Source organism: Syzygium oleosum, unplaced genomic scaffold (genome assembly GCF_021117445.2).
Source record: "Syzygium oleosum isolate NSW1041296 unplaced genomic scaffold, Sole_v2.1 Sole_v2.01, whole genome shotgun sequence".
Classification (NCBI taxonomy): Eukaryota; Viridiplantae; Streptophyta; class Magnoliopsida; order Myrtales; family Myrtaceae; genus Syzygium; species Syzygium oleosum.
In genome coordinates this window covers 7,148,845-7,166,541 of record NW_026607485.1, presented here as the reverse complement: position 1 = coordinate 7,166,541, position 17,697 = coordinate 7,148,845, and the positions used below count along the sequence as shown (strand labels likewise).

The 17,697-nt window shown below is 44.9% G+C and overlaps 2 protein-coding genes across 2 annotated transcripts; both read left to right on the top strand.

Moving 5' to 3' along the window:
• The first annotated feature begins 804 nt into the window (after window positions 1-804).
• Window positions 805-2,815, top strand: LOC115685058 (probable aspartic proteinase GIP2). Its single transcript, XM_030610056.2, has 2 exons — window positions 805-1,200; window positions 1,850-2,815. Exons 1-2 carry the CDS (start codon window positions 805-807, stop codon window positions 2,678-2,680), a joined length of 1,227 nt encoding a protein of 408 aa, XP_030465916.2. The 3' UTR covers window positions 2,681-2,815.
• An 11,531-nt stretch (window positions 2,816-14,346) lies between these two features.
• On the top strand, window positions 14,347-17,151 carry LOC115684974 (probable aspartic proteinase GIP2). Its single transcript, XM_056313613.1, has 3 exons — window positions 14,347-14,548; window positions 15,146-15,609; window positions 16,306-17,151. The coding sequence occupies exons 1-3, from the start codon at window positions 14,347-14,349 to the stop codon at window positions 17,143-17,145; spliced, it is 1,506 nt and encodes a 501-aa protein (XP_056169588.1). The 3' UTR covers window positions 17,146-17,151.
• Window positions 17,152-17,697: the final 546 nt, after the last annotated feature.

Sequence of the window (17,697 nt, the reverse complement as noted above, 5' to 3'; positions counted from 1 at the left end):
AGTCCTCTTCTCAACCACCTCTCCAACAATGTCCTCACACCTCCTTTCACTCCCCTCTTCCTCGTCGGCTTCATCTTTGCCTTTGCCATCTCCTCGACCACGGCCAAACCCGCCCTGCTCCTATTCCCCGTCAAGAAAGATGCCTCCACCAAACCAGTACTACACCACCCTCCAGCTCGGGACTCCACCACCACCAACAACGTTGAGATTTAACTATTGAAAACGTTGCAAACCCTAGCTCAATGGTCTGACTTGGTGGAACATATGGACAACAAGATTGGTACGGATGGGATCCATCCCACTATCCCATTCTACAGACTTGGAGTCTGGTGTGATTTTAAGATTTGGATTTCGTTTCGTTTCTCACACGAAACGAACATCGATCCATCAACTGGGTGGGCATTAGAATAATTTCTTCATATTCGATCGAGCTGCCTATGCTTTGGACGATAGTGAAGTAACGTGCGACCAAAACGTAGTTGCATTAATTTAAACGGCGTGATTTATTATTGAATTGGACAGAGAGAATTTGTGCCTCGTTACTCAGCTTTTGTAATGCGCATGGCCCGCTGATGTTCGGCGCAACAGCTCACGCTCTTGGGTTCCGAAACCAACGTTGCCTTAGCAGGAAGAGACCTCAATTTGCCTTTCGTTTCTAGCCATCATAAGGCATCCAAGCGGAGTTTATATAAACTCACATTCCTCTCACTCCTCTTCTAAGCCACCTCCCCAACAATGCCATCCCCTCCTTTCATTCCCCTCTTCCTCTTCGGCTTCATCTTCGCCTCCTCTCTCTTGTCGGCCATGGCCACAGCCAAACCCGCTCCGCTCGTATTCCCCGTCTGGAAAGATGCCTCCACCAACCAGGTCTACTACACCACCTCCCTCCAGATCGGGACTCCCCCCAGCTCCATGAACGCGGTCCTCGACCTCATGGGCAGGTTCACGTGGCTCGACTGCACCAGCTACAAGTCCTCCTCCTATCGCCCCATCCCTTGCCACTCCTCTAGGTGCGGGCCCAACGACGGAGGGCCCTGCACCTCCTGCTCCAACCCCCCCACGCTCAGCTGCACCAATGGCGTATGCTCTGTCTTCGTGTTGGCCCCATACGTGGAGGAGATGACGTCCTCCGGACTCGGTGAGGACGTCCTGGTCTTGCCCTCCACGAATGGGATCAAGCACACGTCCAGGAGCAAATTTGTAAGTCGAACATCTTCTTTCTTCTACTTTTCCTTTTGCAAAGGCGAGAGATACACTCAATACTGCATCCTCGAGTAGGAACCTCTTCGACCTGTTTAATCAATAAGATCCAATCGATATTTTCGTAAGCTTAACTGTAACGGGACCGGTTCGTTATTATATATGATCATATCGATTTCTAATATAATTAGAAGTATTTTCGTTTGAACCGAAGTCAAGAGCATAAATAGTTTCTTAGGTAGCAGAAGTTATTACATCCTATGATTCAACCGAAACACAACCGCTTTTCACCTTGTGTCTTAACACCATTCGAAATAAAAAAGTGTGTGAAAATACAGAAATTCGAGGGCGAAAAATGCTACTATTTCTTCCTGACCTCATTCTGCTAATGGGACCGACAATTCGTTCAGCCGCGTGATATCGTGATTTGTAATTCGTATTAATTCGTGCTGACTCGATCAAACATGTAATTACTGTTTAACATGTGAGGTGATTGAATCATTGAATTTGAGATAAGATGGTGACAATTGCTATAAACAAGCGGACTATTTCGTACCGAACCGCAAGACTTACAAAAGATTGGAGAAATAATTCAGAGGAAGATTATTATTATTATAATTTTTCTAATCTTCCCTTTCTCTTCTTCTAGCGACAATTTCGTTTCTCTTGCGTGGAGTCGTACTGGACGAAGGGAATCCCGAACTCCACCGAAGGCGTCGTCGGGCTCGCGACCAACCCGAGCACACTCTTCACCGGGCTCTCCACGCATCTCAACCTCCCCCGCATACTCGCTCTCTGCCTCCCTTCCTCCTCCTCCGAATCCCGCCACGGAGACCTCTACTTCGGCGGCGGCCCGTACATGCGACCCCCGATCAGGCAAGACCTCGCGAAATCGCTCCTCCGCACTCAGCTCCTCATCAATTCCTGGAGCATCGCCGATGTCTCCACCTATGGCGATGAATACTTCATTGACGTAACTGCCGTTAAAATCGATTCCGCTCCAATCACCTTCAACTCCTCGATCCTAGTGATCGACAAGGACGGCCACGGGGGGACTAAAATCGCCACTCTTACACCGTACACGGGCCTCCAGTCGGCCATCTTCAAGCCTCTGGTGAAGGAATTTACGAAGAAGGCGACGGACAGGAAGATCAAGAAGGCGGCGCCGGTTGCCCCGTTCAGGGCTTGCTTCGACGCGAAGACGGTGAAGAGCGGGGTGGCCGGTCCGAACGTGCCGGCGATCGTGCTGGTGCTCCAAGGCGACGTGCAGTGGAGGATCGAAGGAGCGAACTCGATGGTGAGGGTGAGCGAGGACGTGATGTGCCTGGGGTTTTTGGATGTAGGACCGGAGCCAAGGACCGCAATCGAGATCGGAGGTCATCAGTTGGAGGATAATCTGGTGGAGTTCGACGTGGGGTCGTTGAAGTTTGGGTTCAGTAACTCGCTTCTCCTTCAGAACTGCAGTTGCTCCCATGTTTGAGCTGTTGATGTGAAGATGGTAAGTTCGCTAGGTGTTCTGGCATGAATAAAGAAACATGTCTTATACATGATGTACCGATGGAGCTCTTTCCAAAGGACATCGGGCACTGTCTTCATTTCATTTTTCAGACAATGAATCAGAAGGACATCAACTCTCATATCACGCACAACGGACAGAGGTGGTCCCTCTCCAGCGCTACTTGAACTCGGGACTCCAGGGCTTAGCCCTGAGTCCCCTGCTCGGCCGGACCAAGAACTCCGACGCTTAGCCTAGGTCCCCAGGTTGGCCAAACTAAGGACCCTGGCTCCTTGGCCCGGGATAGGTGACTGGGATCCTCGAGGCCTAGGTTGGGTCCCCAAAGCCCAGGCCTTGTAGCCAGTGCCTGTGCCTGGTTCCCAAGCATCCATGCCCTCACCTAGGACCTCGGCAGTGGGCCTAGATTCCCGGCTTCCTGAGCTCGAACGCCAGCTCACGCTCGCGTAACTATGACAAATATTTTCCAAAAACTAATCTCCTGTAACTATTGAGATAATTAATCGATGAAAAGTATCTTCATTATCGACATAAATTCGTAAATAATAAAAATATTTTTCATTCATTAATCGATTCAAGCAATAATTAATTATAAAATATTTTCTAAATTATTTATTTTTTGCGAAATAAACGGATCCTCCGACTTGTTTCGTATCCGTTGCCGAGTTGGAATCGAACTGCCAATGGTTTGGAAGGTAGAGAAGCCACGTGCGACCAAATTCCCATGCAGATGATTATGTCTGAAGAAGTTCCATTAATTTAAACGTCCAACAAGAATGTTTATATTCCATTCATTACATTCTGTGGAGAATGACAGGATTTCAGGAATCTTTTGCTCAAAAGCTCACGATATTGGACAAAGCAAAGATGGCCCTTCCGAAATCTAAGGGTTTATCGTGTTCTTCTTCATCAGTAGTTCAGATAATTTGCAATTAATGTACAAACAGTCAGAGATGGTGGGGTCTAAACACTATTTTAATAGACCTAATCTAATGAAATTAATCCGCTTTTCTAAAAATAGGACGCAGGCGAGTTTATATAAAGCTCACATTCGTGTGGCTCCTCTCCTAAGCCACCTCTCCGACAAAGTCGTCACCTCCTTTCGTTCCCCTCTTCCTCTTTGGCTTCGTCTTAGCCATCTCTCTCTCCTCGGCCTCGGCCACGGGCAAGGCCACAGCCAAGGCCAAGCCTGCTCCACTCGTATTCCCCGTCAAGAAAGATGCCTCCACCACCTGTACTACACCACCCTCAAGCTCGAAATTCCGCCCACCACCATGAACGCGGTCCTCGACCTTGCGGGCCAGTACACGTGGCCTGACTGCAACGCACATGGCGACTACAGGTCCTCCTCTTACAGTCCTATGTACCAAAAGTTCAGGAAATATATTGATCGAATTAAAAGTTGACGCAGCGTTCAGCGAATAATTCAAGCAAAATCTTGCTTAGAGAAAGAAATCTCGAAATTCAATATTGATGATAATGTTTTTCTTCAAAAAGAACCATAAAACAAGCTTATATATCCCCAAATCCTACTAGGACTATAAATCATAAAATATCAAAATTACAAAACTGCCCTTAAAATTAAAACTCATAAAAATATTAAAATAATAGAAAAATCCATGTAAACGATCCCGAATCGCTAAAATCCATCGTTAATCACGCCCAAAGGCCGTGAGTTTTGTTTAGACCGCCGTTAATTTGAGCCCGATCCGATGTCGTCAACCGGGTTCGCCGGTTCTAGTCGCATCACCGTGTCGCCTTCCACTTGGATTTCTGCATGTCCAACCGGTCCAGAAACGCACCACTAATGGATTCTGCATCATTCTCCTCTACTTGAAAAGAACTCGTCCTCGAGTTAAAATCAGGATGTGGATATAACGGCTCTGTGGACTTATGAAACGGTGATAAATCAGTAACATTGAAAGTGTTAGATATGCCCATACTATATGGAAGGTCTATAACATAAGCATTATCGTTGATCTTCTTGCTGACAGTGTAAGGCCCATACTTCTTTTGCTGCAATTTGCTATAAGATCCAACTGGTAATCGCTCTTTACGAAGAAAAACCATGACCTGATCACTTACCGCAAACACCTGCTTCCGCCTGTGCTTATCTGCTGCAGCTTTATACTTTTGATTAGCTTCCTCTAGCTTCTGTTGAACTTCATGATGCACTTCCACGATCTGTTTAGCCATATGATCCGCCGCTACACTCTTATCCGCTTGCTTAGATAACCGTACTAAATCCAGAGTATGCTGAGGCGCCTTTGTATAAACAACAGAAAAAGGTGACCTGCCAATAGAACTATGAACTGTATTATTATAAGCAAACTCTGTCTGTGATAAAGCAACATCCCACTGCTTCGGCTTATCTCCACAAATGCTTTGAATCAAGTTTCCCAGAGTTCTATTAACCACTTTTGTTTGCCCATCAGTTTGCGGGTGAGCTGTGCTACTGAAATTCAAAGATGAGTCAAACAGTTTCCACAAAGTCCACCAAAAATGCCCTACAAATTTGATGTCCCTATTAGAGGTAATAGACTTAGGGACACCATGCAAACGAACCACCTCCTTAAAGAATAACCTGGCCAGACTTACTGCATCAGAAGTCTCTTTACAAGGAATGAAGTGTGCCATCTTAGAAAATATGTCAACTACAACAAAAACATAATCCACACCTCTTTGTGTTCGTGGCAAACCAAGCACTAAATCCATGGACAGATCTTCCCATATATTGTCAGGAACAGGTAATGGCATATACAGACCTGTATTCTTAGATTTCCCCTTAGCAGTCTGGCAAACATAACACTTTTGTACGTACCTGCTGACATCTCTACGCAACTGGGGTCAGTAAAATCACTCCCGGACTACAGCAATAGTTTTATCATGATCCATGTGTGCAGCTAATCCACCATCGTGTAAATCAGGAATTACCTTCTCTCGTAATGATGTTCGAGGAAGGCAAAGCTGGTTGCTACGCATCAAATAGCCATCCTGCACATAAAATTCTTGCACAGGTTGACCAGCAGCATATGACTTCCAAATTTGCCCAAAGTCATCATCATCTGCATAACAGTCTTTCAGCTGCTTGAACCTCAAGGTGTCTTGGCTTAATATAATCAACAAGCCAGCTCTCCTACTCAATGCATCTTGTCACGCCCCGAATCCCATCGAGCTCGCGACATCCTTCTTCGGTCGAATTAGTGCGACGTCCCAGGAATGATTGCCGACCCAAACGAACCCATCAGAGTTTAATCGCGGCGGAAACAACAAACACCCAGACAATGATTTACCTGGGGTACTAGGGAAAATAAATTGTCAAACCACCAAATCTTATACTATACCTCGAATTAAGTACAATGTCCAATTACAACATAAACTTATGCCACAACCGCCAATTTACGAACCACAAAGCAAAATATGCACATTGAACTACTAAACTGCAAACCACCGATATCACAAAAAGATTAGTAGCCTGGATAAGCACTACACCAAAAATGGGGCACTTCCAAAGTCTTCCTCAGCTCCAAACTAATCCCTACGCCCTCTAGATGGCGTCCATCCTGACTCACTCTCTTCGGAATCCTCATCAGGCACATGCTTATCCGACGACTCCGATTCGGCCTCAATCTCGATCGGGTTATCTTACAACATCATGATCAGAGTGCATAACAGTCCCAAAACGCTGCGACGGCGGTAGAAGGTTCATGGCTCGGGCGGGTGCTCTGAAATGGTTTGGTTGAAACAACCATGAGACACTTCTCAATAAGCACACACCCTAAACTCCACTCAGGCTATCACGTACCTCCAGACAATCAACAAACACAATCACACACACACACCCAGTCATCACATAGCAGGCACATCATTTATTCTTACCTGGGCCTATCCTGCGTGCAACCTGCACGTTAGTCATAATCATACCGTACGCAATCACATGCATATTCAAACCACATTTCAAGCATTCCGGCTTGCCTCGTCACATTCTTTCCCACATCACTCGCCAGTGACCCGCGTTACAATACACGCCTCAGGTCCACTGCGACTATCTCATCACAACACTCCAGGGCCCGCGTTACTGTACACGCCTCAGGCCATGTTTCTTGCCCGCGTTACAGTACACGCCTCAGGCTCAACATCTACCACCTACTGCACAACCCGCGTTGAAGTACACGCCTCAGGCTAGCAGTCTTCCGGTAATACCGGGCATCGTCCCGCGTTGAAGTACATGCCTCAGGACAGCACAATTTCCACAATCGCACATGCCACACCACATTCACTCTCTTACTCATGCACATGCTCAACAATCATTTGCCACACTCAATTGGCCAATCACACGTGGCCCGTGCACGCATTAATTCACACACAATTCATGCTCACTAAGCATTTGACATGGCCAATTTAACAATTAATTCAATTTGGTCCGAGCGTGCACATAACAAAACACATTTCAATCCATCAAATCACGGTACAATAAACACACAAGGCCACTCACGGGCCCACACACACAGCCACGTTCATAGGCATAAATTCGACATTTCCAAGCTCATTTCCAACCATATTAAACACCACAATCCAGCCACACTACCACCACCAAACCGACCCCATTTGTCCTTAAATCGAGCCCTAAGCTCGTCAATTCCATCCCACAACGTCTGGCACTCTATTCAGTCTCACTCTAGCCCCGAAACATCCTCATTTCATCCTCAAATCAACTCATATAACACACATTCAAGCATCAATCCTAGTCACGAGGGCAGCAACTATTCAACCTCGACACTCCCGCCATACCGCTCATAAAAATGAAATCCATAGAATCAGGATAAATCTGAGTAGTTTACACAGTGACCAAAATCCCATCAAAATAAATAGTAAACGAACTCCAAAAATTCTAAATTTTGGATATATCATAAAAAACATCTTGATTAACATTTCTTATGAAGAACACGAGATCCAATTCAATCTGGAACCATGCCTTTTTGTCCCTCGAAATCAGACCAGAATTAGTTCGCTCTGACAGACTATTTTGTCCTCAAAAATACATTTCTTTCAATACCCAAATCACCTTGAAAATCTTTGAAATTTTTATATGTCATAGAAATGAAAGTCGTCAACAACTTTTGTGGAGGGAGTTTATTGAAAATAGATCTGGAAAATTTTATAAAAATTCGGCAAGACACGAAGGTCGGGATGAACAGTGTTCCGGGCAGTTTTGATACGGTCTGAGAATGGGTTTTCGTGCGACCCAAATGGACTCCAACAATTCCAAATTTAAAATATGTTATACATCAAGATGTTGGGAGAAACTTTCATGAAGAAACCTTCCTCAAATTCGGCCCACAAAATTCTCCACAAAAATAGTAAATCGAAGACGTACAGTAACCGCGAATCCGAGATTCACACCGAACTTCAAAAATTCAAGTTCTAGCTCTAACCCAGCTCATAAATCAGCCTTAACTAGCCCCTAAATTGGTCTCTAGATCACCATAATCCAGCCCACTTCTCAGCCATGATCAGTCCACAATTCCAGCACTTAATTCCATCACAATCAGCCCCTAATCCAACTCTAAACAGCCCCTAAAACTACACTAAACCGTGTCTAAACGAGCCCGTTAATACCCGATATCCTAAATAGGGTTTAGGGGGCGACTTACCCGAACTCTAGGCTAACTCGGCTCGAGCGGAAAACGGGTGGCGGTCAACGGTGAGTGGCGGCGTGCGGTTCGGCGGTGGCGATCGGCGCACGGCGACGGCGGCGGCTTGCTCGGCCAAGGAAAGAGAGAGGGAGAGTTCTTGGTGGGGGGGGGGGGGGGGGCTGCCGTGAGGTGAGGGGAGAGAGAATGAGGAGAGAGAGAGAGAGGTCTTGACTAAATAGTGCAATTTTGACCCAATTGGAAATTTACCATCTTGCCCCTCTCTAACCTTTTTAATCGACGGCCCAGATTTGATCTTATCTTGAAACCGATGGCCGAGATCGAATCTTTCCCAAAATATCCAAGGGCAATTTGGGAATTTCTAAAAAAGTCCAAGGGTAAAATTGTCATTTTCCAAAGCCAGGGCAAAATGACCAAAATGCCCTTCCTTATTAAAACTTACCCTTTACAAATCCTTAAGGGTAAAACGGTCATTTTCCTCATTTCTCGCCAAAATCGAATTTTTCTGAAGGAATCGGGATAATCCAAAATTACACGTTCCAACCGCAACGTCGTCCTAACGTCCCGTTGTGACTTCCTAATTTTCCGATGTCCAATTTGGGCTCAATTAAATAATTAAATTTTATTAAACGCAACTCGAGCGTTTCTCAAACTAACGGGCGGCTTGTTGGGGAAATTAACATATTCGACCCGTGACTGATAATAAATCGAGTCACGTGCAAGTTCGTTCGGCTCGTGACGATTTCGGTTGTCATTTAAATCGCAAGGAGCAATCACTAGATCCGAGGGGCACGATCGTTTGGTATAAGTTTAGGATCGCTCGTCAATTCATTTCGTAGTCCAGTGGAATCACCCGCGATCTACTACTATGACAGTGGCGAACTGACCCCTACTTATCCTCAGATCGGCCAACAGTGGCATCAAAATGTCACCTCGGCGATTTTATGGTCGAAAATCGATTCACGATCGAATTTTCTCTTAGTCGCACGAATTTAAATCCCCCGTTAGCCTTTTCCTAATGGTTAGTATCCCAGGAATGATCAGTTCCGGGCGAGAGCTAACTACGAGTACATTCATAAAATCCAGTATTTCATAAATCCCAAATAGACCAATTTTCATGATGTCACACATCTGCTACGACATTATGCACACATTACTTGTGCTGTAATCTGAAAGGAAATTTTTGCAAAAATTGATACCATCACGCATGCATATCTTTGCTAATCCTTTTCTGACTATTTAGATACTTCAAAGCTTCATGATCAAAATAAAGGACAAATTCTTTCCCAATCAAATAATGCTCCCAGGTCTTCAAAGCCCTTACGAATAGAATTCTTTATCATAAGTGCTCCACTTCTGCCTCGCCTCGCTAAGCTTCTCACTGAAATAGCAAATTAGTCTGCACTCTTGAGACAAAACAGCTCCTATACCCACTCCACTGGCATCACAGTCCACTTCAAACAGTTTATCAAAATTAGGTAAGGCAAGAACATGTGCAGTACATAACTTTTCCTTCAGAATAACAAAACTATTCTCTGCTTCCTCTCCCCATAGAAATTTTCCTTTCTTCATACATTTAGTAATCGGGGCTGCGATAGTACTGAAATTTTTAATAAATCGCCGATAGAAAGTAGCCAACTCATAAAAACTCCTAACGTCAGAAACTGTTTTAGGAGTCGGCCACTCTCTGATTGCTCTTACCTTCGCCTCATCTACCTCTATTTCTTCAGCAGTAATAATAAACCCCAAGAATAACAGCTTATTAGTTAAAAAACTGCACTTCTTAAGATTAATATACAGCTTATTAATCTGCAAAACTGTCAACACCTCCCTTAAGTGCATCAAATGATCCTCCTTAGTCTTACTATAAATCAGGATATCATCAAAATAAATTATAACGAATTTGCCAATAAAAGATTTCAAAACCTGATTCATAAGTCTCATGAAAGTACTTGGAGCATTGGAAAGTCCGAAAGGCATTACCAACCATTCGTACAACTCCTCCTTTGTTTTGAAAGCTATCTTCCACTCATCTCCAGGCCGAATCCGAATATGATGGTACCCATTCTTCAAATCCAGCTTCGAGAACCACTTAGCACCGTGCAACATATCCAGCATGTCATCCAATCTCGGAATTGTAAACTTGTAACCCATGGTTATTTTATTAATGGCCCTACTATCTACACACATCCGCCAACTCCCATCTTTCTTAGGAGTCAACAAGGCCGGAACATCACATGGGCTCATGCTATTTTGAATGTGCCCCTTTCGCAACAACTCCTCCACCTTCTCTTTTAGAATCTCGCTCTCTTTAGGACTTATCTTGTAGTGTGGTAAATTAAGCAGACTAGCACAAGGAATTAAGTCTATGTGGTGCTGAATATCGCGCATAGGCGGCAACCCATCTGGGATCTCCACAGGCATCAGCTCACTAAACTCCTTCAATAAAGGCTTAACTGATTCGGGCTGCTCCTCCACTTGTAATTCAGCCTCTGGCTCGAATGCCTATTTCACTATTAACGCGTGAATCTGTCGGGTTTCCTTAATCTTAGCATCAATTTCCTTGTAAGGGTAAGGAAATTATTTTCAGCAGCTTGTTTTCCTTTATTCTTCAGTGGCAGCAACGTGTACTTAACTACATCCTTCACGAGGTTATACTGATTGCTCCTTCCCGAATGCTGCACATCTACATCAAATTGTCACGGCCTCCCAAACAACACGTGACATACATCCATGTCTACCACATCACAATACAGCTCATCATGATATTTTCCAATGGAGAATGGAATTTTACATCGCTCAGTCACCTGAATGCTTTCCGTTCCAAATTTAATCCACCTTAACGTATAGGGATTATGATGCTTCTCCACGGGTATTCCTAGTTTCTTCACTGCCTCTTTCCCAATGATATTCTCCATGCTTCCACTATCAATAACCACAGTAAATATTTTCCCCGGAATAGTGCACCTAGTTCGGAATAACTAATGGCGTTGCGAATCATCTTCCTGTTTTGGGGCCAACATCATCCTGCGTACCACACAATTTACTTCCCCTTCTTCATCTTCAAAATCGTCTTCTTCACCATCTGGCTCACAGCAATACCCATCTTCTTCCTCATCTCTCGCTGCCACGTTTACGATTTTTCTCTGAGGGCATTCATTAGATCAGTGTCCAGGTTGATTATACCTATAACACTTTATTGCGGCTGGTTTAGCATAAGGGTTAGGGTTCGCAGTTTTCTGTGCTTTCGTTCCCTTATCCCTCGGCTCGTTCATAGGCCGCCTTCCTAATGCCTTATCTTCTTGATTTCGCCCTAGGTTGTTGCAGTTGTTGAAACCGCTCTTCTCTATCGAAGTGCTCGAACTGCTACCTCGATAATTTTCGTATGTTCTTCTTCCCTTGTCTTGCTGCATCAATTCTGCCTTCATCACCATATTCTTCGCTTCAGTTAAATTTCGCAGAAACTGCACCCCAATTTTATCTCGAATGAATGGTTTTAAACCATCGAGATATCTAGCCACCTGCTGTCCCTCCGTCTCCGCTAGATTATTCTGCTCCGCCAATCTCATAAATTCGGCCGTATACTCATGTACAGTCCGATTGCCCTGCTGGCAACGTTGGTACTGCCGGAACATAATCTGTTCATAGTCGAGCGGAAGGAACTCCTGTTTCAGCAGACTCCTCATCCTAGTCCAAGTTCGAACCCTATCTTTCCCTTCTCGCTCCCTCTTATTCTGCAATCTCTCCCACCATGCAGACGCACCCCCCTCTAATCTATAGGCTACTAATCGCACCATTTTCTCATCAAGGGTCTCCATATAATCAAAAAATCTATCTATATCAGCAGTCCAATCTAGAAATTCTTCTATGCCCATACTTCCATTAAAATAAGGAATATCGACTTTCAATTTAAAGTCGTTACCTTCACGATCGCCGTAACGTCGTCTTCCATCTCTCCTATCATATCCTCTTTGAAATCCTCCATGACGATGTCTGCCGCCATAATCAGCACGTTCCTCATCAAAATAATCGTTTTCTTCTTCTTCCGAACTCTCTGAAAACAGAGGGTTATTCCACCTGCGGACAATTCCACCTGCGGACAGGAACATGCCTATCAACAGGATCACCGCGAGCAAGATCTGCACCCGGTCTTCTGCCGTTTCGCTAATTCCGGCTCACATCAACGCCGAGACCTTCGAATCGATCTGTTAACTCGTCAAATCGTTCTTCGAAACGACGAAGACTTTGATCAATTCGTTGATCCAAGCATTCCATTAAACGCTGCTCCAAATGTTGTAGCGCGTCGTCCCCAAAGGCCATGAGTTTTGTTCAGACCGCCGTTTCGCTTCAAACGACCGAATTTGAGCCCGATCCGATGTCATCAACCGGATTCGCCGGTTCTAGTCGCATCACCGTTTCGCCTTCTGCTTGGACTTCTGCCTGTCCAACCGGTCCAGAAACGCACCACTAATGGATTTTGCATCAAAAGTTTAGGGCTACATTAAATATTTTCATATAGTCCAAAGACTAGTTTGAATATGTACTAAAAGTTCAGGGACCACATCGAACAAATTAAAATTTCAGAGATCACATTACACATTAGGTTAAAGTTTAAAAACTATTTATATCATTTTTCCTATTTTAAAGTTTCGATTTGTTTCGTTTCTAACATCAAACGAACATCGCTCTGTTGTTGACTTGGAATCGAAATGCCAAAGATAGAGAATCCGCGTGCGGCCCAACTCCCGTGCAGGCAATTATGTCTGGAAAAGTTCCATTGATTTAAACGCCGAACAACATGTTTTAGTCGTTAATTGGAGATAGAGAGAGTCTTCGTAGAGATTAATTAATTAAGTTCTGTGGAGAATGACAGCATTTCAGGAGTCTGTGCTCCAAAGCTCCCCGTTTCTTTATGGCCCTTTCGAAACCCAAGAGTTTATCCTGTTCTTATCTATCAATCCACGTTGCCATAGCAGGGAGATACCTTAGTAAGGCCTTAATTGAATCCAATTTTAAAATAGATTGCTTGCGAGAATAATGGAACTGAACATTTTAATACTACTGATTACAACTCAGCTCGCTGTCTTATTTGCTGGATTGTAGTGCTGCAGATATTCTGAACGTACATGTTTCATGTGAACGTACTGAACCTAGTCTTTTGACTCGGATGAGATCCCTACCGTCGGAGAAAATATACAAGTACGGTGGTAAAAACCCTAGCTAGAGAGCGCGATTATTACTTGAGCAACCTGTCGGAGTTATGTGGATAATTTTAACAGGCTAAGTTAATCAAGTTTCAAAATAAAAGCAAGATTTATATCGGACATCCTATAAGAGAAATACACGTGGATGTCACGTATTATGATATATGGACCTTGCTTATCACATCGGCATAGTTTGTGTACCCAGATAATTTACCTTTTCTATTCTAGCCGTCAATAAGGCATTCATATAGTTTAGTATTGTACAACGGTCGAGGCGGTGGAGTTTCAACATTAGAATAAACCTAATTTAACGAAATTAATTGACTACTTTAAAAAGCGGCAAAAGGACACTATAAGTGCCATAAATTGTGTACGGAGATCACTTTAGTGCCATAACTTTTTTTCGGATCACTTTGGTACCAACTTTTTTGAAAAACAATCACTTTAGTGCCAATGCTGACATGGCCGCCGGAAATCTGAAGTGGTTCTTTTTTTATTAATTTCCGATGCTGATATGGCTCACCGGAAATCTGACGTGGCTCGCCGAACTTCTGACGTGGTTCTTTTTTTGGCCGAAATTTTGGCCGGAGTCACTAAAGTGATCTCTTTTCCTCCGACTTGGCACCAAAGTGATCCGAAAAAAAGTTATGGCACCAAAGTGATCTCCGTACACAACTTATGGCACTTATAGTGTCCTTTTGCCTTTAAAAAGCAGAAGCGGGTTTCTATAAACCCAACATCCCTCCCACTCCTCTTCTCGGCCACATCTCCAACAATGCCGCCACCTCCTTTCATTCCCGTCTTCCTCTTCTGCTTCATCTTAGCCTCCTCTCTCTCCTCGGCCACGGCCACAGCCAAACCCACTCCGCTCCTTTTCCCCATCAAGAAAGATGCCTCCACCAACCAGTGCTACACCACCCTCCAACTCGGGACTCCCCCCACCGCCATGAATGATGTTGAGATTGACTGTCGAGAGCGTTGCAAACCCTAGCTCAATGGTCTGACTTGGTGGAACATATGGACAAAGATCGGTACAGATGGGATCTATCCCTCTGTCCCATTCTACAGACTTGCAGTCTTGGTGTGATTTTGAGATCTGGATTTCGTTTTCGTTTCTCAACATCAAACGAACACCGACCCATCTACTGGGTGAGCATTATGATAATTTCTTACGTGACTCGATCGAACTGCCAATGCTTTGGAAGATAGTGAAGTAACGTGCGACCAAAACCTGATGCAGACTAATTGTGTCTGAACAATGCATTGTCTAATAACGAGTCGCATTAATTTAAACGGCGGACCACGTGTTCCATTTTTGAATAGAATTTGTGCCTCGTTACTCAGCTTTCTTTGTAATGCGCATGGCCCGCTAATGTTCTGCGCAACAGTTCACGCTTTTGGACTCCGAAACCCCAGGGTTGATCCCTGTCCTTTTCTATCAACCCACGTTGACTTAGCAGGAAGAGGCCTTGACGAGTCTTAATTAAATCCAGTTAAGTCCGATTATATCAATTTGCCTTTGCTTTTCTAGCGGAGTCTATATAAACTCGCATTTCTCCCGCTCCTCTTCTCAGCCACCTCTCCAACCATTGCATCACCTCCTTTCATTCCCCTCTTCCTCTTCGGCTTCATCTTAGCCTTTGCCACGGCCACAGCCATACCCGCTCCGCTCGTATTCCCCGTCAAGAAAGATAACTCCACCAACCGTTACTACGTCACCCTCCAGCTGGGGACTCCCCCCACCGCCATGAACGCGGTCCTCGACCTCAGGGGCCAGTTCACGTGGCTCAACTGCAGTGGCTACAAGTCCTCATCCTTTCGCCACGTCCCTTGCAACTCCTCTAGGTGCGACGTCCCTGGCGGCGGTGGCTGCATCAACTGCTCCTACGGCCCCAGCGGTACCACCTGCACCAACAGCACGTGTGGCGTCATCTTGGCGACACCATCCTCGGACCTGATGACGTCCACCGGACTTGGCGAGGACGTCCTGGTCTTGCAATACCCGAAGGGGATCAAGCACCCGTCCAGGAGCAAATTTGTGAGTCGAATATCTTCTTTCGTTTACTTGTTCTTTTCAAGGTGTTGGCCAAACCTAAATACAACAGATAGTTTTATGTAAAAATCTATAGCATTCAATAGTTCATGGACCATAGTGTCATTATCCCATAAACAGAGGAGTGGCATGTCTAGTCACCACTTAAGCTAACGCGCATCTTGGTTAAATATCTCCTGAATGAGAACTTCAATTAACTACATTAATCTGGATTCCCAAACCAAGGCAAATTTTCAAATCCACCCTGGAATTTTCCCTCACCTACACTTTGCATCCTCTGATGCCAAGATTCTGACTTTTGCATACAGCTTTTCACCTTGTGTCTAACACAGAAAAAAAGTTTAACACGATACAGAAATTAGCGGACGAAAAATGTTATTACTTCGTCCGAACCTCATTGTGCCAATAGAACTAATAATTTGTCCGGCATAACATGATTTGTAATTCGTATTAATTCGTGCTGACATGATCGAACTTATAAATACGATTTAACAGGTAAGGCGATTGAATCATTGAATTGAGAAAAAAAAGGTGTCAATTCATATAAACAAGTGGGACTATTTCGTGTCATCGTGCATGAACCACAAGACTTTAAAAATGAAATAATTTAGAGAGATCTCGCCAAATGGAGACGATTATTATTATTATTTTTTCTAATTCTTCCCTTTTTTTCTATTCCAGCAACAATTTCCTTTCACTTGCGCGGAATCGTTCTGGGCGGAGAACCTGCCGGAATCAGCCCAAGGCATGGTTGCGCTCGCAAGATACCTGAGCTCGCTCGCCGCCAGGCTCCCTTCGCAACTCAACCTCGCCCGCATATTCGCTCTCTGCCTCCCTTCCTCCTCCTCCTCCTCCTCCATATCCGGCCACGGTGACCTCTACGTCGGTGGCCGCCCGTACACGCGGCCTTCGATCAAGCAAGACCTCGCGAAGTTGCTCCACCGCACTCAGCTCCTCATCAGTCCAGGGAGCATCGCCCCTGTCTCCAGCGAAGGCGATGGGTACACCATCAATGTAACCGCCATCAAAGTCAACTTCGCTCAGGTCACCTTCAACTCTTCGGTCCTCCAGATAGACAAGGACGGCTTCGGGGGGGCCACGATCAACCCTCTCAATCCGTACATGCTCCTCCACTCGGAGATCTTCACGCCTCTGGTGAAGGAATTCACCAAGGAGGCGAAGGACAGGAAGATCAAGAAGGCGACGCCGGTCGCACCATTCGGGGTTTGCTTCAACGCGAAGACAGTGAAGAGCGGGTTGGCCGGTCCGGACATGCCAACGATCGTGCTGGTGCTCCGGGGCGCTGTGCAATGGAGGATAGAAGGGGCGAATTCGATGGTGAGGGTGAACAAGGACGTGATGTGCCTGGGGTTCTTGGATGGAGGATCGTACGGGATGGGCGCGATGGTGATCGGAGGTCATCAGATAGAAGATAATCTGGTGGAGTTCGATGTAGGGTTGTCCACGTTTGGATTCGGCAACTCGCTTCTCCTACAGAACTCCAGTTGCTCCCATTTTTGAGCAGTTTTCCCCGCCTTGCTGATCTGAGAAAGATGACAAGTTCGCTTGGTGTTTTGAGTGTTGCCTTGCATTTCAGGCTTTACGCGTATGAATAACAATCTATATCTTTTATTTTGAGTGCGGGTGTCAAAATGGTCACAGACCTATACTTTAACCCACATTTATGAAAGCGGGTCATATATGAGTCACCTTAAAATTAAGTTATGGATTATAAAATTAAGATATGGCACTCAAGTAAGTACCGTACGGGGTGTGATTGATTATGTGTTTTGAGACTATGTCTTTCGAGTAGAAGGACGGTAGTGTCATTTTCATATACTTGTAGAGTTGGAGTGTGACCCTATATATGTTGTACCAATTTGGATCCTGCCAAAAGACGAGAAGAAATGAAAAGAAGAAAGCCGGAGGAATGTGAACTTTCATATCATCCACGACGTACTGAGCCGGTTCCTGTCCAGCCCTACTTCGTCTATCTCATTAAATTGTTTTTGTTTACCATTAAATCGGATTGACAGTCATGAAATCAAAATTACACAAAAAGTTATTGAGAGT

What these genes read in the sequence shown, in the direction of transcription:
- LOC115685058 (XM_030610056.2), top strand. Translation starts at nt 805, where the DNA reads ATGGCCACAGCCAAACCCGCTCCGCTCGTATTCCCCGTCTGGAAAGAT. An exon ending in ACACGTCCAGGAGCAAATTT is followed by an intron (nt 1,201 to 1,849) that starts GTAAGTCGAACA and finishes CTCTTCTTCTAG; the next exon opens with CGACAATTTCGTTTCTCTTG.
- LOC115684974 (XM_056313613.1), top strand. Translation starts at nt 14,347, where the DNA reads ATGCCGCCACCTCCTTTCATTCCCGTCTTCCTCTTCTGCTTCATCTTA. An exon ending in TGAGATTGACTGTCGAGAGC is followed by an intron (nt 14,549 to 15,145) that starts GTTGCAAACCCT and finishes TCCTCTTCTCAG; the next exon opens with CCACCTCTCCAACCATTGCA. An exon ending in ACCCGTCCAGGAGCAAATTT is followed by an intron (nt 15,610 to 16,305) that starts GTGAGTCGAATA and finishes TTTCTATTCCAG; the next exon opens with CAACAATTTCCTTTCACTTG.